Genomic DNA, 27,433 nt, shown 5'->3' on the forward strand with positions numbered 1-27,433 from the left:
AACGGGCACCCTATGGGGTGTCAGCACCACAAGCAACCAGCCTGCTGTGGCACAGTGCTGCCCCTTTAATGTGCTTTGATAGGAATGGTCAGAGGAAGACGACAGAAGAAAAAAAATACCCTGTTCCTCTGTGCCACCAAACCATTGCTTCCTACTCATGTGTATTCACATCTTGGAAAACTGAACCATGCTTGCGTGAAGAGGTACTGTGCTTCCTCTTTGCCGGGCTCTCTTGCTTCTGACCATGTGATAATCTTTGATCGGGCTCTCTGGATTTGCAGGTGGCTGAAGGACAGTGATCTTTTTACCCGAGAGTAATTACTCGCCCGCAGAGATGTTGGTGGTGTTTCTTGCAGGGGGAGGTGGTACTTCCTGAGGCAGTGCTGACACCCACGGGCATGCGCTCTTGGTGGCTAGTGTCATAAGGCCTTCGCTTTCCCCCCATGGCTTCTCTCCATGCATGAATCCTAAAGGGGAGCTTAGGAGAATTCTTTCTGTAAAAATGAACATACTGTGTCTGTACTTGCTTTTTCTATTTGGGGGACAAGTTGTGAGGCTGGGTGCTGTATAGGAAGCCTACACGCAGCCAGACAGGACCAGGTCTTGTGACATCACATCTGATGTTAGCAGATTGTTGCTTCCAGAGAAGTGCGGAGAAAATGTAATGCTTGGACATTATGATAGTTTAAGGGGTGGGTCTCAGTGATTCACACAAGGAACTAGCCAGCCATTGGATAAAGATGAGTGACCGAGAGAGTGGGTGGCTAGCCTGTGGGCGTGCAGTGTGAAGTGTGCTCACAGGCACCTGACTTATCTCTCCGTTTTTGACAGGTTTGTTGAATAGCACGGCGTCAAAATGGCTGAGCGCTTTGACTGCCACCATTGCAACGAGTCTCTCTTTGGCAAGAAGTACATCCTGAGGGAGGACAGCCCCTTCTGCGTGGCGTGCTTTGAGGACCTGTATGCCAACACCTGTGAGGAGTGCGGGAAGCCCATTGGCTGCGACTGCAAGGTACCCATCCGTTCCTGGCCTTCCCAAGGCCCTGGTGCTCCCGACGGAGCTGCACTGTGCTGGGGCCCCCAGCCCTGTCCGCCACTGAAGGCTGTCCTGGGAGCCCCCTCGGAGGACTCCGCACCCTTCCTGAGCCAAGAGGGCTGAGTGCCCTGCCTGGATGTCCATGCTTAGAATTCTGGGCACACCTTACGCGGTCTGGTTACCAAGACCCTTATCTCAGCACCCTCATCCCGCCCCCCTCGCCAGGACGGAAAGGGAAGTGCTCCCTCGCTCCTGTCTGTTTGCCCCCTGGTGACTAACGCAGAGCAGACTCTGCTGTGTAAATATTTGATGAAGTGATGTGGACAGGAGTGGACAGGGGCAGGTTCCTAGATAAATGGGTGCACATGAGTACCAAAGTCTGGGGATTAGTAAGGGCTCTTCCTTTTCCTGGGCCAACAACAAGATTGGTTTTTGTCTTATTATTTTTTAATTGGCAAAGGCTTACCATCTAAGAAACCAGCAGCTTCCTTGCACAGCCTGATGTGGTCCAGCAGAGGCCCCAAGTCTTTGGGGCGGAATGGCCGGTGGCTGAGCGTTGAATCCTGGCCTGGACTTCTCAGCACATCCTTGGTCCAACCTGGACCCTGGAAGGACAACCCTGAGGTCAGCCTGCAATCTAGAGATGTGAGCTTCTTCACCTGCAAAGCGATGGCTAAGGCATACTTGACCATCCCTTTGTGACTGGCAGCCAGAGAGCCCCCCAGAACGGCTCACAACCTGGGGGGACTTCAGGGTCCCCAAAGGAATTTGCAGTCAAATGGACTCCAAGGCAGTCTGTGGCATCGGGTGGCCTCTTCCTATTTCCCTTTGCACTTGATAGGCATTTTGTCACGCTCTCCCCTGTGCTTATAAATAGCAGCACTTAACTGTTGACAGATTCGTGCGCCTGCATCCTTGGAGCCTTCCAACACCTACAACGTGTGCTCCTTCTGTTTCTTCTATGTGTCACTGTCAGAGAAGACATTAGTCAGAGGCCTGCGTGACTGGCACCGCAGGCGAAAGGAGAACTTGACCCAAAGCAGAGACCATCAGCATGGGCCCGTGGGAACCAGACTGCTGCTGTGTGACTTCTGGCTTCAGACTGGCAGTGGGGTTCTGAGCATAAAAGAAGTGGGACTGTACGAACTTTCTTTTTTAAGATTTATTTGTTTATTTGAAATGCAGAGTTACAGAGACGGTGGGGGGGGTACAGAGACAGAGATCTCTGGGCCAGGAAGAAGCCACGAGCCAGGTGCTCCATCCAGGTCTCCCACATGAGTAGCAGAAGCTCAAGAACTTGGGGCTGTTTTTCCTCTAGGTTCTTAGGTGCGTTAGCAGAGAGCTAGATGAGAAGTAGGAGAGCCAGAACTTGAACCATTACAATGTGGGGTGCCGGCATGGCAGGCAGCAGCTTAACACTGTGCCACAACACTGGCCTCTCTGTTCAGAGGTTCGATGGCCACCAGCAGAAAAGGCCCTTCCTGGCTTGTCTGAAAGTTGAGCAACTTCCACTCTCCAGTTTTGGCTGGTGGGTGTCTCGCTGTCCCTGATGAGTGTTTTAGAACCTCTTTGTGTGACAGGCTAAGTCTTAGAGAGCTCAGTCAGCAAACGGCCTGGCTGCAAAGCAGGCTCTGTGCCTCACTAGCTGTGTGACCTTGGGCCGGTAACTAGATCCCGCTGTGCCCGCCTCTTCCTTTGTGGAATGCAGAGTCAAGTGGCTGCCTCCCAGGGCTTCGATGCTTCTCAGGTGGATCCCAGTTCCTGACACCCAAAGCAGCCACTTAATATTGTAAGCCACAACTTTCTACCTCTCTAGTTGCTTACTCCCTGATTTTCTCAGGCCTTCCCCAAGCCTCCCCCAATTTTGTCTGTTGACAATCTAGAAACATCAGTAAAACATCAGTAAAAATGTCCATTAGATGACTAATGAAAAATGTCCATTAGATGACTAATGAAAAGGCTTGAACTGGAAAAGAAGTAACCATGGACATGAGAGGGTTCAATGTCATTCTGACACAGAACACTGCTCGTTTAGAGAAGCATTTGTGATATTTGGAGCTAATCACCCTGGACCAGTGGCTGAGAGCAAAACAAAAATCACTTATCATTCTTCCAGGATGTTTTAGTGCCAAGACCCTGAGCACCAATCATCCTTGCACAGACCTTTATGCACAAATAAACAAAAGTCCCCCCAGTGGGGCCAAAATCAACAAGGCTGCGTTGAAGTCAGGAGTTAATCATGCTGAACTTTTCAACCCAGACGAACGTGTTGAGATACGTGGCCTGGTGCCATGTGGTTCTCCACGCTATGGAACAAAGAGAAATGTCCAGTTGAAGTTAGACCTTGCCTTTTGAGGCTTTGGAATATTTGCAGTGGTTTCTTTGGACTTTTGAAAGCAGTTATGTCGTTGACTGGTGGAGGACAGACAAAAATGTTCCATTTGTTTCAGGAAAGTGAAGCCAAAACTCTTGGCAGGCAATGTGCCCCCCAGAGCAACTGAGTGATGGTGGATGTGGTGGCCCCTGTCCCTTCTTAAATAGCACAGCCACTGAGGGCCTCCCTGCTCAGTCTCTGTCTTCTCTCTGAGCGACAGCTTTATGTGGATAGTTTTATAATAGTGGCACATTGATGGGAATCAGCTGCTTCTGAGGGTGATGGCTGATCTTTATATGAGTCAAGCAAGGCTTCACATCCCATCCCCCTGGTTAACTTCCCTGGGCTTAAATATTGCTTCTGTACAGCTGGTCAATTACATTTTTTTTTTAACTTCTATTAAGTTGTCCTGAGACAATGCAGTGATCGCAAAGGTAAGAAGCGTGGATTGATGTGGTCAGTGGTCTAGGTGAAAACAGGCCCTTCTCAGGAAATTTCATAATTCTCTGATGTTACTCCCTTCCTGAAATATTTCTTAGACATGTGTTGAGATACTGACCAAATATTTTTTTTATTTGAAAGTCACATTTTTTTAAAAGATTTATTATTATTGGAAAGCTGGATATACAGAGAGGAGGAGAGACAGAGAGGAAAATCCTCCATCCGATGCCCCACTCCCCAAGTGAGCCGCAACGAGCCGATGCGCGCCAATCCGACGCCGGGAACCAGGAACCGCCTCCGGGTCTCCCACATGGGTGCAGGGTCCCAAAGCCTTGGGCCGTCCTCGACTGCCCTCCCAGGCCACAAGCAGGGAGCTGGATGGGAAGTGGAGCTGCCGGGATTAGAACCGGTGCCCATATGGGATCCCGGAGCGTTCAAGGCGAGGACTTTAGCCACTAGGCCACGCCGCTGGGCCCTAGCCGGTAGAATCTTGCATTGGCCCCTGGGAAACTTTTAAAGCATCAGAAAACTTCATGGAAGGCTTGGGCTTTCTCACATCCCGGTCCAATCTGTTGCGTCCTGGCATGTGCTGGCTAAGGCACATAGGTTGAGAAAAACCTGTGATCGTGTTCAGCATGACATGGGATTCCTCTGCCTGCCTTTCTGGACCTTTCTTTCGGGGAGACCGCTCGCTCCAGTCATACTTGAATAGTCCACTTTACCAACTACACTGTGTTTATTGGGGTGATTTTTCTAAGTTCTTGATAAAGAGATTATCTTTTTCTTTATTCTTCATGTAGAGTTTGTCCACAGATTGTTAAGCATGGAAAACGTTTGTCTACTCTTCCCCCAGGAGGGCTGGATATATGAGATACTGTGCTACCATGACTGGCTCAGAGCAGCTGACAGCCGCGTCAGTGACTCACTGGCAGGCCTGCACATGGTGTGGACATGCCAGGGTGAGTCACATCCTTGGGCACAGGATGGCATGACACTTCATTATGATACTCAGAATAGTGCGCAATTTAAAACTTAAGCTTATTTCTGGAATTTTCCACTTTGTATTCTTGGACTTAGGTTGTCGGCAGGTTTATTGACTTGTCAGAAAGTGAAACTGTTGGAGAAGCAGGGTAGGACTGCTGAAATGGTTTATCCATCCTGCTGAAAGATGATACTCTGTTGCTCAAGAGAATTTAACTGAGTATGGTTCTCAGAATCATGAGTAAGACCAACTGGGTGGGTTCTGTGAGAAGGACCTCTCAGCCTGTGAAAACCAGGCTCGCCAACAGGTGCTCAACATCCTGCATTAGGTCACACGCATGCCGGAGTTGAGATGAGCTCATCTCCAGCAAGCCCTGAAACATGTGTACACAAACTGTAGCTTGCACATTTGGGAGATGGGGCTGCCTATCTCACTGGACTGTTGCGGATCTGAGCTAGGTGTGCTCACCCAAGGTATGCCTGGAGCCTGCACTGAGTGAGTGCTGTGCTTCCTGATATTGTTCCTTCCTCTGGGCCCTTGCTCCTAATGATGTGTATGAATATGTAGCTGCAAACAAAGAGCCAGCAGCTTTGGAGTAGAGCAGGTCTCCTGCGCACTGAGAGACATGGACATCCCTCTGTGAAGGGAGACTGTGCTTTGGAGGAATGATTGCTTCAGGAAGGCAGCAGGCCAGTGTCTCTAGACTCAGATGGAGGGACACTGAAGGAGGGAAGTGCAAGAACTGGCTGGCGCCTGAATGTTCTTGCTGCCTTGAGCCCCATCGCCCGCTCAGGAACCCTGAGTGTCCCCTCAGGCCACTTATTCAACTTGGACTTGGTCCGTCAAAGTCTCTATGGTAGGAATGTTTCTGAAATGGAATAATCTAAGATCTGGAAGGAAGTACTTGGGCCTAATCTTATATGTTCATCAACATTTCACTGCAATTGATGATATTTCTAGGAACACAAGATTAGTCCTGGTGGGTTGTTTTTTTTCTGGGAAATACAAAAGTTTTGTTTTGTTTTAATTTTCTTGCTTTTTCAGTCTCTCTAGAAGATTTTACAAGAGTATCTTAGGACTCTTTTTAAAAAAATACATTTATTTCTAATACAAAAATATTACTTATTTTTCATGATACTGTTCCTTAGGCTCAGGGATTTCCGTTTCCCCCTTCCCCACCCACTTCCCCCCACTGTTTTCTCCTATATTGTAACAACAGTCATGCGTCCATCATTCTGCTATGGAAATGTATCCTGACATTGTACGTATAGAGAGTCCAGAATCGTATTCTCAAGACATATTTAACAGTTTTCCTGGGAGTCATTCTTTTAATCAGGAGTAGAGATGCTTACTGCAATGTATCTCCACTTCATGGTATACTTGCCTCCATTGCGCAGATCATCTAGATAAGTGTGTGTGTGTGTGTGTGTGTGTGTGTGCTTACCTATATATCTGTTGATCTTGTGTTTTGTATGAAGGTTGCTTTATATCAGAGAGGACGTATGATATTTGTCCTTTTGGATTATTTCCCTGAGCAAAATGGTCTCTAGTTGGGACCATTTGGTTGCAGGTGACAGAATTTCATTCTTTTTAATGGCTGAGTAGTATTCCGTGGAGTAGATGTGCCACAGTTTCTTTAACTACTCCTCTTTTGACAGGCATCTGGGCTTTTCACTGTTATAGATTGTCCTGCTGTACATATAGGATTACAGATCACTTTCTCATATGCAGATTTCATTTCCTGACTCATGAAAGTTCTTGAAGTTTGCCCGCGAGTCTGTTTCTTCACCATGCCTCCCAGCATCCACAGACAGCTTCTGTGACACTCCCTTTATTTTTTTTAAAGATGCATTTGTTTGAGAGGCAAACTGACACACAGAGAAAGGTAGAGAGAATCTGCCATCACTGGTTCATTCCTCAGATGAACACTGGCCTGCTCAGGGCTGAGCCAGGTCAGCACCTAGGGCTTGAATTGGTGCTCATTTATGAGTATTGTGACTCGAACAGGGCCTTAACCCACCATGCCACAACAACCCCTGCTGAACTCGCTCTGCTTGGTCCTGGTGGCCATCATCCCTTGGTGTCCATGGTGATTGAGGCCCTCCTGTGAGTATCAGAATCCATAGATGTGCAAGTCCCTTGTATCAAATCGTATAGCATTTGCACACAACCTGTGTGCATCTCTAGCTGACTAGTGTGCCTACTGCAATGTCAATACCATGTAAATAGGTATGACAGTGCATTGCTTGGGCAACAGTAACAGGGTAAATACCTCTACATGTTAAGTACACATGCAGACTTCTTTTCTAAAACACTCTAAGTGGGTTGAATGGTGCAAGCCATGGTTGCAGAAGCCATGGATCTGAGAGGCTGGCTCCTCCGTGAGCAGCTTGATCAAGCTTTGATGAGTCTAGCACAGCACCAGGCAGTGGGACTAATGGTCTGTTAGGGGCTGTCCCTGGATGTGGACTGGTAAATATACAGAGTGTGATGCCAATGCAGGTGCAGGCACACACGTCTGACCGGTCACACTCCAGCTTCTTGGCCTGAGGGTCATTTTCCAGTCTACCTATGCACTCCAGGGAATGGTGTGACTCCTATTGACACATAAGCAGCAGAGGAACATGTTGTCCAAAAGTCCCAGCCAGCTCTGAGAGCAGTCCCAGCTGGCGGTGTTGCTTTAATCCTCCTGCACCATGCAGGCCTCTCACTTCCTGCTGGAGGAAGCAGCCCACTCGGAAGCTGTGACAGAAGTTTCTTAAGTGAACTCAAACTTCCGGGGAGAACACTGACTGACAATCCAAGCAAAGGATTAGCGGGAAACCATACAGCTTGTTAGCGAAGTGGGGGTCTCTCCCTGGGGGTTTGCAAGAGCTTCGTGCCATAGGCTCTTCATGGTGCTGTGACTTGGGGTGCTACATGGTTGCCTTTCCACCAGCATCCTTCTGGGGTGATGGGTCCGGGGCTGACATTTTGGCACCGCTGGTAAAGTTCCTGCCTGTGATGCTGGCATCCTATGGGTCTGGCGCTAACACTTCCCGGGCGGCTCCCTGTTCAGTGCTGAGGTCCCTCTCACCACATGGACCATCTGGAGGGAGCTTCTCACTCCTGGATTCAGCCTGGCACAGGTCTAGCTACAGTGGCCACCTGGGGAGTGAACCAAGGACTGTAAGAGCTCTCTGTCTCTCTCTCTTCCTGTAACTCTGACTTTCAAACAAATAAATCAGTTTTTAAAAAGTAAATTTAAAACAGTTGAAGAAATTTGAAAGCACTACACAGAAGCAGGTGCGGGACACAGTGCCTGGGTTGCCACATGGGATTATGCTTCTTGTATGGAAGCTTCTCGTTTGAGTTCTGGCCCCTTCACTTCCTGCTAATGCGTACATGAAGTATTTCCATCTCTGTCTCCCATATCACCCTGTCAGCCCTGGCAGCTGAAGATGTTTGGGAAATGAACCAGCAAATTAAAGATCTCCTTCCATCTTTCAATTAAGATGAAAATACATAAATACAAATTAAAAACAAAACACTATACAAAACTAGAATGGTGGAGTTGCAAACATGGGAGTGTTAAGGCAGTGGAAATTCTAATTATAGTCTAGGCAAGTGACACAGTTTTCATTATTTCATTATTATCAATGTTCTGAATAATGGCTAATACTAACATTCACTGAGCAATTACAGAATTCCTGGGACTGTTATAAACGTTTTACACATAGTAGCTCATTTGGTTTTAACAGCCAGGCGTAGGGACGTTATTCCTGCTTTACACAGGAAAAAACCCGAGGTTGGGATGCTTGGCTGTGCTCATGTAGTTGGTAGATGGTAGAACCAGGTTTGAGCCTAGAAAGTCTAGTTTAGCCTCTAGATTGAAATACCAACGGCATTTTAGTGGAATCTGGCTCCTGAGATTCCCAGGCAGGAGGTGGTAGGAGGCACTGGACCCAAAGCGGTGTGAGAGGTTTGCCGTGTGGGGTCCCATGTCCTGTGGTCTCCTCCCTGGTGTGTATGCAGCCACTCAGGTGTTGTTGGCCTGGGCAGTCTCCAGCTGGGGTAACCTGGCCTGCCATAAGCGACGATGCGGGTTTGTTTGGGGAGTTCTTTTATTTAGGATGCACCATCAAACCTCAGAGCATCTTTACAGGTGGATCTTGATCTTCAGGGACAATATTTTCTGTGAGAAAGTTTTGGGAATTATGCTTGCATCCCTGAATAAACAACCCAGGAACTATGATATTGCCATTAAAAAGGGGTGTGTGTGTGTGTGTGTGTGTGTGTACGTGCAAAGAGGAACGGTGAGCTACAAGCCAGGCAGAGCAGCCCCGGGAAGTGATGCCCAGATAAGGCAGGCCCAGGCAGGAAGACATGTCTTGTGCGAGCACTCTGTCTAGCCTCTTAGGCCACCCCCGATCACCACGTGTTCTGACTCTGCTTTCCGTGCTGTGGGTCTGGAAGACAGCATCGCTCATGTCCATGGCTACTGCAAGTGGAAGGGGAGGGCAGCTTCAAGCCACCGTTTTCTCCAAGAAGCAGTTGCCCCTTGGCCTGCAGGCTTGGGGCCACCAGTGGGGAACAGTGGATCAGGTCGTCCCAGAAGGATTCAGCAGTGCAAGCGAGCAGGAGGGACTGCAGCAGGGGGGAGGTCACGGCCTTTGGGAGGCTGCAGGTCTCACTTGGATGTCTAATGAGGTGATGCCACCTGCACCTAGAGGGACAGCCTCAAGTGTGGAAGCTCAGGACCCACGACTCAGCCTCAATACTCATGACTGTGTCGGCACACCAGAAAGGGATTAAAAACAACTTTCTTAAGTATTATTATTATTATTATCATTTTATGATACAGTTCATAGGCCCCTGGGATTTCCCTTATCGCCTCCCCAATCTGCCTTCCACCGAGTTCCCCTATATCACTACTAAAGTAGAGTTCTTCATACACAGTCATATGTCCATTATTAAAACCAACTTTTTTTTTTTTTACATGAAAGGCAGAGTGACACAGAGAAAGAAAGGGAGAGACAGAATGAGAAAAGTTTTCATCTGCTGGTTCACTCTAGACCAGGCTGGGACTGGTCTAAACTGGTCTAGACTCCCTTCCCACTGCAAAAATGGATGGCAGGGATCCAAGCACTGGGCCACCCTCTGCTGCTCTTCTGGGCTCATTTCGCAGGGAACCGGACCAGAAGCAGAGCAGGTGGGACTTGAACCAGCACTTATATGGGATTCCAGCCTGTGGCATTCCACAGTGTGCTATGCCACAAACAACGCGACCCCTGAAGTGTTATCCATAGGGATCCCTGGAGCATTTATGCGGTTTTCCGCCTGGCTGACTGGCCGGACTAATGCACCTTTCCTCCTGCTGGAACGTCATTAGCCAGGGTGGTGGCCATGGGGACATCTGTGGCTGTTATACTTGAAGCTTCCTCCCTCCCAGTTTGTGCAGGTCAGTCTCCACAGCTGGCATCTCCCTTCCTTCTCTTGCACTGGTAACATGTGACACCTGCTTGTGAGTGACATCTGCTTTCTGGGCAGGGCCACTCACTTGGGACAGTGGCCATCTCCAAAGAACAGGCTCTGGCTTTTTCCCCTGCTCCATGGCCACTCCCTCCTCTGAGTTCGCCATCCCAGCCTGGAGTGACATGAAAACATGGCTTTTGCATGAGATTAACCCTCTGTGAGTGACTGTGTCCCCAGAGGTGGCCTATTTAATCTCTACAAAAGTGTCTTCCTCCTGGTAGGGCAAGGATCAAGGCTGAATTTTTTATTGTCTGAATTTTGATCAAATGGATCCAACATAAAATTGAGCATATATTTTTAAAAAGAGGCATTTATTTTTATTTGAAAGGCAGAGAGAAGAAGCATAGAAGGAAAGAGGGAGGGAGGATGGGAGAAAGTATCTTCCATCAGCTGATTCTCTCCACCAGTGACTGCAACGGCCAGAGCTGGGCTACCCAAAGCAGGAGCCTGGAGCTTCTTCTGGGTCTCCCAAGAGGATGAGGGGGCCCAAGCACTTGGGTCAGATTTTTTTCTTTGTTTGTTTGTTTTTCATGCTTTCCCAGGCACATGAACAGAAAGCTGGATCAGAAGTGGAGCATCAGGGCCCGGCGGTGTGGCCTAGCGGCTAAAGTCCTCGCCTTGAACGCCCCGGGATCCCATATGGGCGCCGGTTCTAATCCCAGCAGCTCCACTTCCCATCCAGCTCCCTGCTTGTGGCCTGGGAAAGCAGGTGAGGACGGCCCAAAGCTTTGGGACCCTGCACCCACGTGGGAAACCTGGAAGAGGTTCCTGGTTCCCGGCTTCGGATCGGCGCACACCGGCCCGTTGCGGCTCACTTGGGGAGTGGGGCATCGGATGGAGGATCTTCCTCTCTGTCTCTCCTCCTCTGTATATCCGGCTTTCCAATAATAATAAATCTTTTTTTTAAAAAAAAGAAGTGGAGCGCCCGAGACTTGAACTGGCACCCACATGGAGCACCAGCACCACAGACACAAACTTAACCTACCATGCCCTGCTGCCTTCCCCAAAGTTCAGTGTCAGAGTCAGTGTCCAGAACGTTCTCATTTCACAGAGCTGGCACTCTGTGCCCATTCAACAGCACATCCCCCCTTCCACTCTGCCTACGGTGTATGTCTATAGATCTCATCTCAAGTGACATCATGTGCTGTTTGTTCTTTTGTAACTGGCTGATTTCACTTACTGTAATGTCTGCCACATTTGTCCTTGCTGCAGGCTGTGTTGGAAATCCCTTCCTTGCTAAGTCTCCCCCCGTGGTGTAGATACTCCGCCTTCTATTACTGCAGGCATCCATCAGTGGACAGATGCTTGGGCTGCCAAGCACCTCTAGCCCTTGTGAGTCATGACGCCATGTTCACAAATCCCCCTTCAGGACCCTGTGAGGAATTCTTGAAGGCGTATGAATGGATCAAACAGTAGTGCAGCTTTCAATTGTTGAGTAGCTGCCCTACTGTGTTCCATATGAAACTTCTCTTTACATATCTGTTTGTTCCACAATTAGCATTTCAACCACAAGAACACGATCCAAAACTCCAGATTCTTCTTGGATGGGCTGACCACTGTTCTTGTTGGACAGGGATTTAAATAGTGTATTTAACTTCCAAGCCCTCCCCCCCAAAAAAAAACAATGCTTAATTGCATTCATTTGAGTACAACATATATTAAAAAGTGAAAGAATCCAATTGTTTTTGCATATTTTCAGTAGAGTCACACTATCTCATCGTGGGTATATACTTAAGAGCAGCACAGAGCTCACGCACCTGGGTTAAACTGACACCACTTCATAATGCTACCCCCAGTACGGGCACTGGTTCGAGTCCTGGCTGCTCCACTTCTGATCCAGCTCTCCGCTGTTGCACCTGGGACAAAATTGAAAGATGCTCCAAGTACTTGGGCTTCTGCTCATGGGAGACCAATGGAGTGTCTGGCTGCTTGTTTCAGCTTGTCTGGATCCAACTCTTGTGACCATTTGGGGATTCAACCAGCAGGTAAAAGATCTCTCTATCTCTCTTTCTCTTGCCCTGATTTTTTAAATGAATAAATAAACCTGGAAAAAAAGAATCCACATATGTGCAGAGGAACACAAAGCAAGTTGTACTTTCATTTCTCAAAGCCAATAAAGTAGACATTATCTGGTTTTTTATTGCAGCAATGTCCAGGGCTGAGCCCAGCCAAAGCCAGGAGCTTCTTCTGGATCCTCCAGTTGGATGCAAGGTCATCTTCTGCGGCTTTCCCTGGTGTGTTAGCAGGAAGTCGGATACGAAGTGGAGCAGATGGGACTTGAACTGGAGCCCATGTGGGATGTCGGCATTGCATATGGTGGCTTTACCCGCTACACCAAAACACTGGCCCTTCTCCTCACATTTCTGAAAATATTTTTACAGTACAAATACATGACCCTGGTTAAGTTGCTGCCTGTGGTACCAGCATTCCATAGTCCTGGCTTGTATACTTCTCATCCAACTCCCTGCTTTTGGCTTGGGAAAGCAGCAGAGGATTGCCCCAATCCTTGGGCCCCCCACATAGAAGACCCAGAAGGAGCTCCTGGCTAACAGGTTTGAATCAGTTCATCCCTAGCCATTTCAGCTATTTGCAAACCAGCACATGAAAGATGTCTGTCTCCTCTTCTCTAACTCTGCCTTTCAAATAAAAAAATCAGATAATTCTTTAAAAACTGTGAATAGGGATCGCTCCTATGCACACTCCCTGAGTGTGGGTCCACAAAGGCTGGTGGGGACCCCAACACTACAGCAAGCTGCCCCACAGGCCTCACTGCCAGGTAACCTCCAGCTCAGAGAGCCCCAATGGACACACAAGGCTCTGGGTACCCGGGAGGGTCAGCTCGGCGGAAGCAAGGCACTATGTTCCTGCCAGAACATTCTGTTCTCCATCACTGCTTCCTGCCTAGTCTTCTTGCTTTAGCCACAGTTCTGCCCTGCATGTTCCAGGAAACTTCCCCCAAAGAGGACAGGAGAGGGCGTCGCTCAGCACGCAGCCCCCTCCCAAGAGGTGACAGATGGCAACTGCTTTCAAAGTGTGTCAACATCTTCAAGAATTCCTTTGACTAAACATGTAGAGAGAGAGAGAGATGCTCCGAACGCAGAGAGGCGGTTTGGGAAAAGCACACACACAGAGCCTCAGGACTGCTTGTTCTTTGGGTTCCAAGTTTAGCTGGTGTTCCAGTCCAAGATGGGAGCCTTGGTGTCCTCCCCCCGCGGGGCTTTCAGCGTCGAAGCATCTGGGGCAGCCATCCATGTGCACCTGCCGCGTGGCTCTCAGGGTCCTCGTGACCTGGAGCCCCGGAGAGCTGCGGAGTCCTCCCACTAGGCCCCCACCCCAATAATAAACAGCCGCTAGGCCAGGATCACAGTTGGACATGCAAAGAAGGACAACAATAGAAAAATATCCTCTTGCGAGTCCTGCAGGACACACGTGGGCTGCTGTTGCAAGCTTGCAGAGACACTTGCAAAACAAACAGGACAAGTTCTCTGATTCGCCCTTAGACAAGACCGCGTGAGTCCAACCCTCGCACTCTCGGGTCATTCCTACTTGAGCCTTGACTAACAAAATTCGGAGTATGTCTCTGAAGCCCTGTTTTTCTCTCTGCAGCGAGGCCCTTGCTACCATCACCTCACTTATCCCTCCGCCTTGGTCACACCCCACTCTCCAGGGACTTCAGGGGTAGTTGAGCCCCCTGCCTATGCTGCAGGGAGCCCTAGATCCTGGTGTGCTGGAACTGTGCACCCCTCACCTGTCCCTCCCTCCCCCAGCACCCACACTGCTGCCCTGCTCTGCCCCGGTCCCTGTCCGTACCCATTGCCTGGCTCAACTTCCATGCGCAGGTCCTCCATGCTTGGCTGGTGACACCTGCTAGAAAAGTCTCGCGGGCTCACCTGGACCCCGTCTTTTTGGCTCCTCCCTGAGTGTCCCCGACACCAGGGCTCTCCAAGGCCAATGCGCTTCCCCTGTGAAGGGTCCACAGTCTGGGTCCTGCCTGCTGGCTGTGGCGCATGGACCACTGAGGCCCGCCCATGGCTTCTGTTTCCCTTCCTTGCTAGAAAATCCCTTTGTTTTTTTTTCAACATCATCTCTGCCTCTCACTTGCACACATCTTGGACCGTTACACACACACACACACACACAGAGGCAGCAGGAACAGAGGAAACTGGCCTTGACCATCTCAGCTGCAGTCCGATCTACTGGCCTGCGCCCACCTGCCTTACTTGCCCCTGCGGGTTTTTCTGTGCCGTGCATGTTTTGTCCATCCTGGCTCTGACTGTCTCATGTGTGTCTGGCTCCACAGGACTTGTCCTACAAGGACCGCCACTGGCACGAGGCCTGCTTCCACTGCTCGCAGTGTAGGAGCTCGCTGGTGGACAAGCCCTTCGCCGCCAAGGAAGAGCAGCTGCTCTGCACCGACTGCTATTCCAACGAGTATTCGTCCAAGTGCCAGGAATGCAGGAAGACAATCATGCCAGGTTAGCACTCACAGCCCTTCCCTGCGGGGGCAGCGGCCGCCCAGCCGGGGGCACTGAGCCAAGGCCAGCCCCAGGCCACGCTGCGATCAGCTGTGGACAGCCACCTGTTCCGATTCCTGTGTGCCCTTGTCCCTCCAGCTAACAGAAGGGCTCGGGCACTGCACTGAATTTTCAAAGTCACTACCTTGATGAACAGGATTGAAATCGTAGCTTCCACAGGTTGAATCTTCACTTGTTTAAAGAAACCCTTCCCAGAATTCTTCCCGAGTCAGGTGCAGCGCTGCAGAGCTGGGGAGGTGCGGGTGAAGACCTGGCGTCTGCCGCAGCCACTGTGGCGGAGCCCTCCGGAATAGACAAGGCTGTTCGGAGAGGGGAGCTGCTGGTGTGCTTAGCCCTGGCGCACCCCGGAGCGCTCCCATTGCAATAGGAGGGCTTGGAAGCAGTCACATGTTTAAGCTTTAGTACAACGCTAACAGGATGAACTGCACTGGACGTTAAGGAGCTTAGTCATCCAGAGTCCCTTCTGTTAAGGATTAAGGGAAGCCAGCTTCTAGGTCCCAGGCTCTGGGATGGAACGCTGTGTGACAGTTACACCAGGTGTGTATGGCTGATTGCAGCACTACAGGGACCCTCAAAGGCTAGCCTTTAGGGAAGAACGTGTCTAGAAAAAGCGGGTCTGTGCAGAAGTGATAGCAAGAAAGCAAATACTGGATCCAGGCACGTTTGCAGTGAAGACAAGAGGCGTGTGCCAGGTAAAAGCTCCCTGCCCCACACTCCACCCAGATCGGTCTCCTGGTGAGGAGTCAGCAGCCCAGGCTGAGCTCACCACTTTTTACCGACTAGAAGTTGAGCCTCCTGGGCAAAGATCTGTTGCAGCAGTGTGACAGCATACTCAAGGAGGGGCGCTGTCCCTAGCCCCCCCCCCCACAGCATGCTCAAGGAGGGGCGCTGTCCCTAGCCCCCCCCCCCCAAAGCATGCTCAAGGAGGGGCGCTGTCCCTAGCCCCCAACAGCATGCTCAAGGGGGGGGGCGCTGTCCCTAGCCCCCACCACCACCATGCTCAAGGAGGGGCGCTGTCCCTAGCCCCCTCCCCACAGCATGCTCAAGGAGGGGCGCTGTCCCTAGCCCCCCACAGCATGCTCAAGGAAGAGCCCTGTCCCTAGACCCACACTCCAGCTTCTGGCTCCGTATCTGCTCAGTGTGTCTCCAAGACCGGGCCCTCCCTCTGCTGGTGACTGCTCTGAGCGGCTCGCCCATTCGCAGAAGGAGCTCTGCTGCCACCTGCTGGCCGTATTGTATGATCGCGCGGCAGACCCGTGGTCACAGGTGCCTCTGAGGCGTCTTCTGCGTGGGCAGTTCTCCCAGCACTGAGAGTGACATCATACTTATTTCATAAGACGCTGAGAGTCCTCACTGCTCCAGATTCATCGACAAAGCCCTGTGGATGCAGGGCTATTGATTTGAGTGCAGAAAGTCCATGGAGCAAGGAACCCCTAGAGGCCTAAGACTAGAACCATTCTAAAGTGTACATCAGAATCCTCCTGCAGTCCCCTCCCACTCCGGCTCTGAATTTCACTTGCTTCGTATAAGTTTCCTTTCAGGATTCATCTCCCTGGGTTGAATCCCATAGATTGCACTCTTGGCTTTGAACACGCCCTCACACCCCCCCACCAAGCACACACCCTGCCTGTTTTGTACACCCTGTGGGAGGTGGAGCCTGTGTGTCGGCTCTTGGAAGAATACGCAGGTCGCTGAGAACGTGACCTCAAGTGAGAGTGATCAGGTGTGCGGAGGATGACCCCCAGCTCACTGCCCCAGCCGTCTTCTGACCGACCTTCCGGCCCCTACCCCACCGCATGCACTGTGCTGTGCACTTGGAGCTGTCCGTGGCTGTCCACAATTACACAAGGGATTAGCTGCTCTGCTGTGCTCCGCGAGCTGGCAGGGTCCTGTGCTCCCCAACTCGCACGCTCTGAGAGGAGCCAGCGCGAGGCCAGACTTCTCTTCCAACTTTTGCAATGCTGAGACACTCAGGTCTTTCTACAATTCAACATTCTTGAGCACCCTAGTTGAAAAAACAAGGGCTAAGTGTGGCCTGTGTGTTGTTCTAGAAGCAGGGTGTTATAGCAGTGGCTCAAAAGACGGAGCTACTGCCCTCCACAAGGTGGAGATGGTCCCACCCGGAGCTGCGTCGTCAAGAGCTGAAGGGGTTTGCCTGGAGACAGAACGTGACGTGGTGGGCCCAGACTCAACCAGGCTAACAAGGACGCTGTGGTTTCTTGTGCTGTGCCCGCAGGGACCCGCAAGATGGAGTACAAGGGCAGCAGCTGGCATGAGACTTGCTTCACCTGCCACCGTTGCCAGCAGCCCATTGGAACCAAGAGTTTCATCCCCAAAGATAACCAGAACTTCTGCGTGCCCTGCTACGAGAAGCAGTATGCCCTGCAGTGTGTTCAGTGCAAGAAGGTATACATATTCTCATTGGGCCACGCAGGTTCTCATCAGTCAGCCTGCACGGCCCTGGTGGTCAGCTCCGGCTCAGAAGGGGCCGACACACCTGTCATGCTTGGATGGCAGGGCAGGTGGGAGGGTTATTCCTGCCGCACCCTGTGTGTGTAACACTGCTGTGCCTCTCTGGATTTCAGGCACTGGCTCTGTGGTCTGTGTTCCCGTCCTTGTTTCAAAGACCCCAACACTGTGATGCGCCTTGGTCATCATGCCCATTGCATGGATGGGAAAACTGAGGCAGGAAGCTCTCTAACAGTGACTTCCCAGCCTCAGGGCTGATAAGGAATGGGTAGAATTCAAACCCACCCTCCTGGAGTGGTTCTGGTCATGAGCCCTTCCACTGTGCTGCCTCCCTGTTCCTGGAGATGCCTGTCCCCTTCCCCTTACTGTCCTGGGCAGCTCTGCCTCAGGTTCTGCCACACCCCCAGACAGGGCTGCAGGCAGAAACCCAAGGAGCACTCTCACTCACAGGGAAGCCAGGGATTGGGGTGCTGGAGTGAGAGTCCCTGGAAGCCTCGCCAGGGGCTGAAGGGACACGGAGAAGGCAGTGCCTCGGTGACATGAACCACCTGCAGGTTTTCTGGGCGAGGATGTGGCTGTTGCCCTGTGGTGATAGGAGAGCCAGCGGACGCTTGGCTGAGGACGCCCTAACACTGTGCTGTCCCTGCCTCCTGCAGCCCATCACCACGGGAGGGGTCACTTACCGTGAGCAGCCCTGGCACCGGGAGTGCTTCGTGTGCACGGCCTGCAAGAAGCAGCTGTCGGGCCAGCGCTTCACGGCCCGGGACGACTTCGCCTACTGCCTGAGCTGCTTCTGTGACTTGTACGCCAAGAAGTGTGCGGGCTGCACCAACCCCATCAGTGGTGAGTGCCCTGGGCCCAGGCTTCCCATGGCGGAGTGGAGATGGGGCAACGGACCAGCCTCTTCCACTGTGGCCTTTAAGGGAGTGAACCAGTGGACGGAAGACTTTTTCCTCTCTCTCTCACCTTCCTTACCTCCCTCCCTCCTGGTCATTCTGCCTTTCAAATAAACAAGGAAGTTGACAGGTGGATTCCAGACTCCTGATGTCAGTCGGAGCCCTCAGATATTAGAAATGGAGTACTCAGTGTGACTGCTTTGTCTTTTTTATGGTAATTCTCGTGATATGGTTCTTCAGGTTCAAGGATTTCCCCTTCCACCCTCCTCGCCACCCTGACTGCTTCGTTTTCATGTGATTAAGACTTTCCTTTGGAAAGGAATTCTTTCGGGTTGTCATTCATGACCCCTGTTCCAACAGAAGCAATTAGCACTCCGGGACTCACAGATGTGTTTGCTTCTGTTTTATTCCAGGAGACCAACATCAATACAACCCAACTGCCCTTGCTATGGTTATCAGTGACCAGTGTAACCAAACCATCTGGTGGGAGTTAGGGATCAAACACAAGGGAAGCACTCAGAATGAAATACTACTTTCTTTGTGTAAAATTCTCAGATAGTTTTGCGCACTGCCTGGACATTCTCAGTCAGCTCCCATGTGTGTCCACAGCCCCGCTGTATGCTCACCCCATCCAACCCCACCACCTGGGTTGGCGCTCCTAGAGTTTGTGTCCAGATCTTTACTGCCGTATCATTCTCTGGGGCCCTTCATGGCGTCCCCATTGAAGAAGGTGTTTCATTCTTCATCTACACTCCCTTCTAGCTGTTCACTCTTAAAGCTTTAACACATGTGGGCTATGGATGCAGCACACCCAGTAAGGGCACGAGGAACCTGGTCCCTCATCTGTTTCATGTGGAAAAGTCTACAACAGACAAGGAGACAGATACAGCAGGCCCTTCTGAGAGCACGCTTCACATCGTTGCTCCCAGGTTCTGTATCTCTTCCGATAGCAGCGGGCTCCTCTGGGGGGCACACAGGATCTAACTTGTATACATCCCCTCAGCATCCATCCGCATACAAGTAACACAACCCAGACTTTGCAAGGGACCCCACCAGGACTCCTCTGTGGTCACGGTTTTGCTCTGCTAACCAGCTAACATCCCCTCTCTCTCTTTATTCCTGTCTACAGGGATCGGTGGCACAAAGTACATCTCCTTTGAGGAACGGCAGTGGCACAACGACTGCTTCAACTGCAAGAAGTGCTCCCTGTCCCTGGTGGGGCGAGGCTTCCTCACCGAGAGGGACGACATCCTGTGTCCCGACTGTGGCAAGGACATCTGAAGGCTGCACGGCGCGGTGGCTGTGTGGCATCTCACCATAGCTTTGTGTATTTCCTTCCTCCGCCAGGCAGTGTTGTCCTGGCTTCCACCAGCCATACTGAAACTTGCCACATACGCTTCTGAGTGCGAGTCCTGTCTGTCTGAATCTTTTCATCTTTTGGACGAGTTTGGTCCCAGGGAAAGTGAAGAGTCCTTATTGTAAACCCTCGGTGGGAAGATAGTTTGGAATTTTTGTAGTCATTAGGGCCAGTCCAAATGTAAAATTCCCTTTGAATGATGTCTTCATAAACATGGCTTTCTTTTCACTGCATATTTAAATTGTAAGTGCAATTAACATGTCACGAGCTTGAGTTTTCAAAACTATGTAAGATAATGAAGAGTCGGTACTCACAGCTTTTAAACTTCCTGTTATGTAAAACCTAAAGATTATGGGATTTACAATAAAGTTATTCAAAACAGAATCTCTTGCCAGGCATGATGTGCGACATGATGATTCAGCGTTGACAGTCTGCAGACCCCTTCTGGCGTCCACTGCTGTGGATGACAGCCGTGAACTGAAATGGTGTCGCACGGCTGATTCCAGGAAGCCCTCAGGCAGATCCAGGTCTCCTCCTAGCTCCTCTTCTCTCTCCTGCGGCCTCCCAAGTGCTCTCAGAGCGCACTGTTCTGCATCTGATGTGCAGCACCAAGCTTTAATACGTGAACAGCAGAGCCAGGGGCCAGTGACGCTAGGGCCCTTTGGGAGGCCATCTTCTTGGCAGGGTTGGCTCTGTCCTATTTCTGGCTTACTTGGACCTGCCTTCTCTCCCATCAAGGAGGCCAGCGATGACACCTGTTTCATCTTTGTACTTTGAATATCTTAGCAAATTAGGGCATCCAGAAAACCTCTGTGTTTCTGAGAAGGTGATGGCAATAGCAGAGAAACACACACACAATCATTGCTATCAGAATAATGCTTTGCGCTCTGAGGTTGGCAGTGGCCTAAAGCCACCCTGGATGGCCTGAGAGGCATTTGGGGCGCACTAGGCTGGTTGACGCAACATAAGCATGGCAGCATTCATCACATTTTCCTCCCTGGTTTTCCAAGACAATATGGTATGATAAACTGATAAGCTACGCAACACAAAAAGCCAGGGAGATTCGGGTCTGATGGGTGCTGAGTGTCTGAAAGTAGGTTCTTGATCTTATAAGAAATGTGATGGTGATGTGAGGTTTTGCTATAAATGAGTAACTTAATCCCTGTTCGTTTTGTCATTTTCTACTTCAAAATACTCTTTCAAGTAAAATAAATCAGGCTGGTGTAGTAGCCTAGCGGCTAAGGTCCTCACCTTGCACATGCTGGGATCCCATATGGGTGCCGGTTCTAATCCCGGCAGCTCCACTTCCCATCCAGCTCCCTGCTTGTGGCCTGGGAAAGCAGTCGAGGACAGCCCAAGGCCTTGGGACCCTGCACCCGCGTGGGAGACCCAGAAGAGGTTCCTGGTTCCCAGCATCGGATCGGTGCGCACCGGCCCATTGCGGCTCACTTGGGGAGTGAAACATTGGATGGAAGATCTTCCTCTCTGTCTCTCCTCCTCTCTGTATATGTGACTTTCCAATTTAAAAAAATCGTTTTTGAAAAAATGAAAAGTTTTACACAAGCAAGAATACAGTACAGCACATAATGGAGGATGATACTGATGATAAGTGACTTTGTGACTGCGTATTGACTCGAGTTTTTTCATCAGTTTGAACGTATTACGTACAATATTAAAACGACAAGAACAGCAGTTTACTGTGACGCTGTGCTGAGCTCAGTGGCGAAGCCTGTGCACCCGGAGCTCACTGCATCTCTGGATTCCATCAAGACACCACGTCTGCTGACTGAGCTCCGGCCTCTAGGTTTTGTTCAGGGGCCATCGGCGCTGCTCACAAGCAGTGAAATCGCCTCACGGCACACTTGTCAGAACACATCCCCACCATCAGATGCTCACTGCATCAGGCCACGTGAGGCCCCTGCAGCTGTCCCTAAGGGCACAGAGAGAACAGATGAGCCTGGCGTTCCGACAGCAAGTTAAGCCGCCGCATGTGCTGCTGGTGTCCCATATGAGCTCTGGGTCAAGCCCCAGCTGCGCTACTTACTTCCTACCTCATGCTCCTGGGAAAGCAGGAGGATGATGCAAGTGCCTGGCCCTGAGCTTCCACATGACACCCAAATGGAGATCCTGACTTCTGGCGTTGGCCTGGCCTAGCGCCGGCTGTTCTAGCTGTCTGGGGAGGGAGTGAACCAGCAAATGGAAGCCCTCTAGCTCTATCAAGTAAATCAGTAACAAACAGGCTGCCTCCGTCCTTGGCTCCTGCTTGAGGTGTGCCAGGCTGACAGTTGTAGGAGTTCAGTTGCACCTGTCTAGACTGCTCCTAACGAGGAAGTTGTGTATCAGCAGGGCAGACTAAGAGGGAAGAGATACCGGGAAGGGATACAGCTGCAGTAGTCACATGAGAGCAGAGAAAAGGCATGCTCTGAGAATAGGTGGCTCTGCTTGGGGGCACTGACTTTTTTTGTATAAAAGATGGAGAGAGCCCAGCGGCGTGGCCTAGTGGCTAAAGTCCTCGCCTTTAACACACTGGGATTCCATAGGGGCACCGGTTCTAATCCCGGCGGCCCCACTTCCCATCCAGCTCCCTGCTTGTGGCCTGGGAAAGCCGCCCAGGACGGACCAAAGCCTTGGAACCCTGCACCCACGTGGGAGACCCAGAGGAAGCTCCTGGCTCCTGGCTTCAGATTGGCACAGCTCCAGCCGTTACGGCTGCTTGGGGAGTGAACCATCGGATGGAAGAAATTCCTCTCTGTCTCTCCTCCTCTCTGAATATCCACCTTTCCAACAAAAATAAATAAATCTTATTAAAAAAAAAAAGAAATTAACATTGACTATATCTAGGTCAGTGTCTTACATTTCAATTTAAACATACAGCTTCCTTGCAGAATAATCTACCAACAGAAACCTCCAGGTAGTAGTCAACAGTGTGAGTGCTATGAAATTCTGAACAGAGCTGGTCTATCTTCACACAAAACCAAGACAATGTGGCGACAGAAGGAAACGGTTCTGGTCATGAGGCCATCCCTCCCGGTGGATGGTGAACATGGCCACAAGGCCTGCCACAAGGCCTGCCACAGGCCTGCCACAAGGCCTGCCACAAGGTGTTGTGTGTGTCCCATGGCTTCTGCACTCACTACTGTCCCTGCAGAAAGTCTGCAAAGGAACTATGCGATATTGACAGAGTGGCACTCGAGCGAGAGCAGAAAGCTCTGTTGTTACCCAAAGCTCAGACCCTACGCAGAGCATGTGTGGACGTGATCCAAGCCATAAGCAGAGGCTGCCCCAAAGTCATGTCAACCCCAGAATAACTCTCAACTCCTGTGGAAGAGCCTGTGTCCGAAATCAGCTGTAGTGAAACAAAGTAACATGGGTGCTAACTTGTGAACCAATCAATTGCATAAACATATCGTGAATTCGCAGTCATCCTTAGCGAAGCCTATTCAGACATACAGGACTGAGCACCAGAATGGAATCCTCCTGAGAGAGAAGGAAAGGGAAGCCTGGTGCTAATACGCTGACCCAAGACTCCAGGAAGCCCCAGCTGTAGGAAACTGCCGAGGTTGCAAGTGTTACACTGCTGGGAGGAGCAGCCAACAGCTGATGGGCACTCTGGGCCTGGTGACTGCCAACTGTGTCAACTATCTGCCAGCATATTTGCCCTTTCCTTCTCTTTTTAAGCTATGTAGGAAACACAGGAAACTCCAGGCAGGGAGGCTGCAAACTGCCCAGGGAAGGGGGTCTGGGATGTGTTGCAGTAGGAGTGGCTGACGGCATCTTTCATAGGGGAGAAGCGACTTCTGCGGTCTTCCATGAACTGGGCCACTGTACTCACAGGTAGGCAAAGGAGCTGGAGTGGAGTGGTTTGGGGGGGCGGGGACCAGAGGGCATCACCAGGTCAGGCCAAGACACCTGCCCACATGGGAGACCTGAGCGGGGTGAAGTAGCATCAACCTCCACCTACCAGTGTACATGAAAATTGGGGCTTGGCAGAATGTCTGGCTGGGTTGGGCTGCAATACCCACCACTGAGTTAGTCAAAGCAAGGGTAGGCCATGTCAGGCTGGATTACAGCACCACCAGAACACAAGAGAGCCAGATCTGGGGGCAGATTCTGCAGGGGAGTGTTGATCTCACCTCTGTGGGACTGCGGCTCCCGCTGGTTGTGCCAGAACTAGGGGTGGTGGTGAGCTGAGCCAGGCTGAGCCACTGAACTCACCTGACAGGAACTCAACTGCGGGAGCCGGGACTGAGAAAAGGCTGGGCTGCAGCACCTAAGGATCATCCCAAGCAGGGCCATGGCACCCACCAGCACACCTGAGATCTGGGGCTGGTAGGAGAGCCTGGGGGACCTGCCCTACTAGGTCATAGCTTTTACCATGGCGGGGGTGGGGACAGGCTAGAGCAGGCTCGTTACTATCGGTGTGAACCTGAGCTGGGCCAGGCCATAACACTCGTTTGCACTCATAAGAGCCAGGATAGGGTGTAGGCCACTTCCAGCTGGGGTAGGCTGCAACACCCGCCAGCGAGAGCTGTGACAGTTGGGTCAAACACACGCCAGCACACACAAGATCCAAGGCAAATAGGGGAAAGGTGGGGACTCCCCTGCTAGGCCACAGCATCCACTGGTATAAGTGAGGTCTGGGCCTTAGAGTTGGCCTGTGTGGAACTTGGGGAGCTCTCCTAGTACTAGGCTGCAGCTCCCACTGTTGAGCATGAGAGTCAGGGTTAGGTATTGGTCAGGTTGGGTAAGGCAGCTCCCTTTGCTGGTAGTTGTATGGGTTGGCTCTTGGAGTGTGGACCATGCCAAACCATAGTAAACTGGCACGAGCAGGGGCCAGGATGGGGTACGGGCCATGCCTAGGCTATCATACCTACCAGCTTGCACGAAAGGCAGGGATGGGGACAGGCTGAGCAGAGCTAGGCTGGCAGCATCTACCAGTGAGACTTGGGGTTGGCCAGGCTAGGCCAGGCTGCAGGATCCAAAGACAAAGACGAAAGCAGGGGATGGGTTATGCTGGGCTAGGTTGGAGCAAACACTTGAACGTGTAATATCTATGGCTAGGTGCTGGCCTGGCTGGGGAGTTAAGGGGACACGCTGGCTGGGATATAGTTCCCACTGGTGAGCCCAAAAGCCAGAATGGGGGTGGCATACTAGGCTGAACAGGGATACAGTATCCCTCTGTGTTAATTGTAGGCCGGGCCTGGGGTGTGCCAGACTGGGCCAGGCTCCAGCACCTGCTGGTACTCGCAATAGCCAAAGTGGGGTTGGACAGACTGCACTAGACTGGTACCCACTGAACCACATGAGAGCTTGGTCTGGCGGTGGACGAGGTGGGGCTGGGCTGTCACACCCAACAATAAGCTGGAATGTGTGTGGGCTTGTCAGACAAGGCTGCTGTACCTGCCGGTAAATGCCAAGACAGGAGGTGGGCCAAGAACCCACCAGTGTACACAAGAACCCTCAGAAAATGCTCCAGAACGGGGACCCTGGCATGACACTGGGTGGGCAATCTCTTGGGTAATGCCACAGGTGGAAAATTGGGCATGGTCTCTCCTCTTGTATCTCCCTCCCCACCATATACAAGAAGAAAAAAAGTGTAACCAATGGTCTCACCTGCTATTCCCTGATCTTCAACCCTTCCCACCCTGATCAACTATATAAACATCATCAAAAATAAAATTTAAAAAAAAAATCCAGCAGCATTAACATCCAGTGTATAGAAATTTAGAGTTTCTTTCTTTTTTTTTTTTTTCCAAAGGGTCACCCCAATCTCTCAATCAGTTTCTGGTCTGTAGCACTTTAAAGGAACACTGACTAGTTCCTATGCCTCACAGCACCGTGTCAGTCAACAGGTGGGCCTCTGCAGCATTGACACGCCCCAAGCCAGGCTGTTCTAGCCTGTCTCCCATCTCCAGCATCCACAAGTGTGGCTGGACTATCAGGACCACGGCTGAACCCCGACCAATCGAGGCAGAGTTCTGGAAAGAGTAACTCTTTCTGATTGTTTACTTATCAATGCATTTTAGAGCTTATTCTCATTTTATTATCAATGACAAACTTACTCAAGATAATTTTGTTTAGTTTATTTAAATAAGGATAAGGCTATTTAAAAAGACTTCTTATATACAAAAATGCACATTATAAGGTTAAACTTATCTGTACTGAATTACAAAACCTGCACAAGCATTTAATAAAAGAGCACACTTAAAAACATTTGACCTTTTTGCCGCCTCTACAAACCACTGAAGTTCCCCAGTAGTAATTAGAGGAAGCTCTCACATACATATGTGGTTTAACCTACCGGCAGTTTTACTTAATGTAAGTTTCGAACAGTTCATTATTATCCAATGAATCTCTAGAACGGTTTTAGAATCATCTCTCAAAACTTAAGTCAACCAAAGTACTATTTCAAATAATAATTCCAATCCTCGAGATTTAAGTATCAGCAAATACATTATGGCCTCATGTAAGTAGTAGAACCAAATTTCCAAGAGCCTAGTGAGATCAGAAGGCTATTCTGGGAAGTTGTACAACCTTCACAGCCACGAGGAAGCAGTTCAGTGAGGGGGTCCTGATCCTCTCCAGAACTTCCACAGCAATCTACGATCCCTCAGACGCAGGAGCCCGAGGCAACCTGCCTCATCCTCCAGGGAATGAGTAGGCCAAGAAACACACTTCGCAAATTGAAGCCTGAAGTTTAAGATTTACAGAAAGGAGAAAGCATACGGAAGGAAAGCAAGCAAGCATGTGAGGAAAATAGAAAAGGGGGAAAGAATAAAAACCAGGTGCACCTGCTCAGAGCAGACAGCGGGGCCTGGAGTGACACCTCCGAGCCAGCTCCTGGCTCCAACACATCTGCCTATTCCAACTAAAGAAAATCTGACTGTCCTGTAATAACCCAGGCTAGGGAGGGAAGGATGTTCTGAAACTGTTCACCATTCAAAACGAGTCCCTCAGACCTTCTCAAGCAAGTCACAGTCTGGGGTGAGATGCCCCCTGCTGCTGCCCCACATCCCTAGTCACACAGCACAACTGAGCGTGGAGGAGCCCTGAGACAGCCATGGGCCTGCACCTCCAGGAGGCACAGCGCTCCGCCACGGCGGGCCCGTGTGATACGGAGTACACAGGAGTCAGTGCTTCTCCATGCCTTCAACTCAAAACACTTCAATAAAATGCTGCTATATGAGCATTGATTTTCAAAGTTTATAATAGAAACTTCAATTTGAAGCAACAATATTACACAGTTCAGCTGTTATTACCAACCTACTCTGTAAGTTAAATATACAAATTAAAAATTAATTTCACTGAGTAACTAAAAGTTGCTACTGACTGAAAATCGTCAAATGGCTAACTCTCTCTTAAATAAGAGAGAAGTAATGATGAAAGCAGAGGGGACAACTGAATACAAAATATAATTGGTCATTCTACTTTAAAATCTGCACTTGGAAAATCCCTCTTAGCATGTATTTATGAATGAGATCACAGTTGCCCATCAACAATACCTCATTATCAGCCCTGCAGATAATTATACATTTAACAGTTCACTGTAATACTAACAATTTGTGCGACACTCAATATGTTTGCATAACAACTGTGTCATCTGTTTATAAATTTAAAGTCCGAAATAAAGGCAGAATGGTTAAAAACCACTGGGTTAGAGTCTTCGTACAGTCGTTACCTGCAAGGCTGAATTCATTTTTGCAAGGCTATGCAATAAACGAACTATAAAGCTTGTTTCAACCAATCAGTAGAGGAGAATCCTCTAAAATGTACTGAACATCAACCACCCACAGAGAAAAGTAGAAACTATATTTTGCTTTTCATTAGAA

The 27,433-nt window shown here is 50.3% G+C and overlaps 1 protein-coding gene across 3 annotated transcripts in view; it reads left to right on the forward strand.

The window, feature by feature from the left end:
• The window catches only part of FHL2 (four and a half LIM domains 2), a 69,090-nt gene extending 49,102 nt beyond the window's left edge, over nucleotides 1-19,988 (forward strand). For all 3 annotated transcript variants that reach the window (XM_058667456.1, XM_012929540.2, XM_058667455.1), the window contains 5 exons: nucleotides 832-1,012; nucleotides 14,648-14,822; nucleotides 17,119-17,288; nucleotides 18,008-18,194; nucleotides 19,377-19,988. In XM_058667456.1, the coding sequence (XP_058523439.1) occupies nucleotides 857-1,012; nucleotides 14,648-14,822; nucleotides 17,119-17,288; nucleotides 18,008-18,194; nucleotides 19,377-19,528 (840 nt within the window). In that variant the 5' untranslated portion in view covers nucleotides 832-856 and the 3' untranslated portion in view covers nucleotides 19,529-19,988. The remainder of the gene's footprint in view (nucleotides 1-831; nucleotides 1,013-14,647; nucleotides 14,823-17,118; nucleotides 17,289-18,007; nucleotides 18,195-19,376) is intronic.
• The last annotated feature ends 7,445 nt before the right edge of the window (nucleotides 19,989-27,433 follow it).

Source organism: Ochotona princeps, chromosome 8 (assembly GCF_030435755.1).
Source record: "Ochotona princeps isolate mOchPri1 chromosome 8, mOchPri1.hap1, whole genome shotgun sequence".
Classification (NCBI taxonomy): Eukaryota; Metazoa; Chordata; class Mammalia; order Lagomorpha; family Ochotonidae; genus Ochotona; species Ochotona princeps.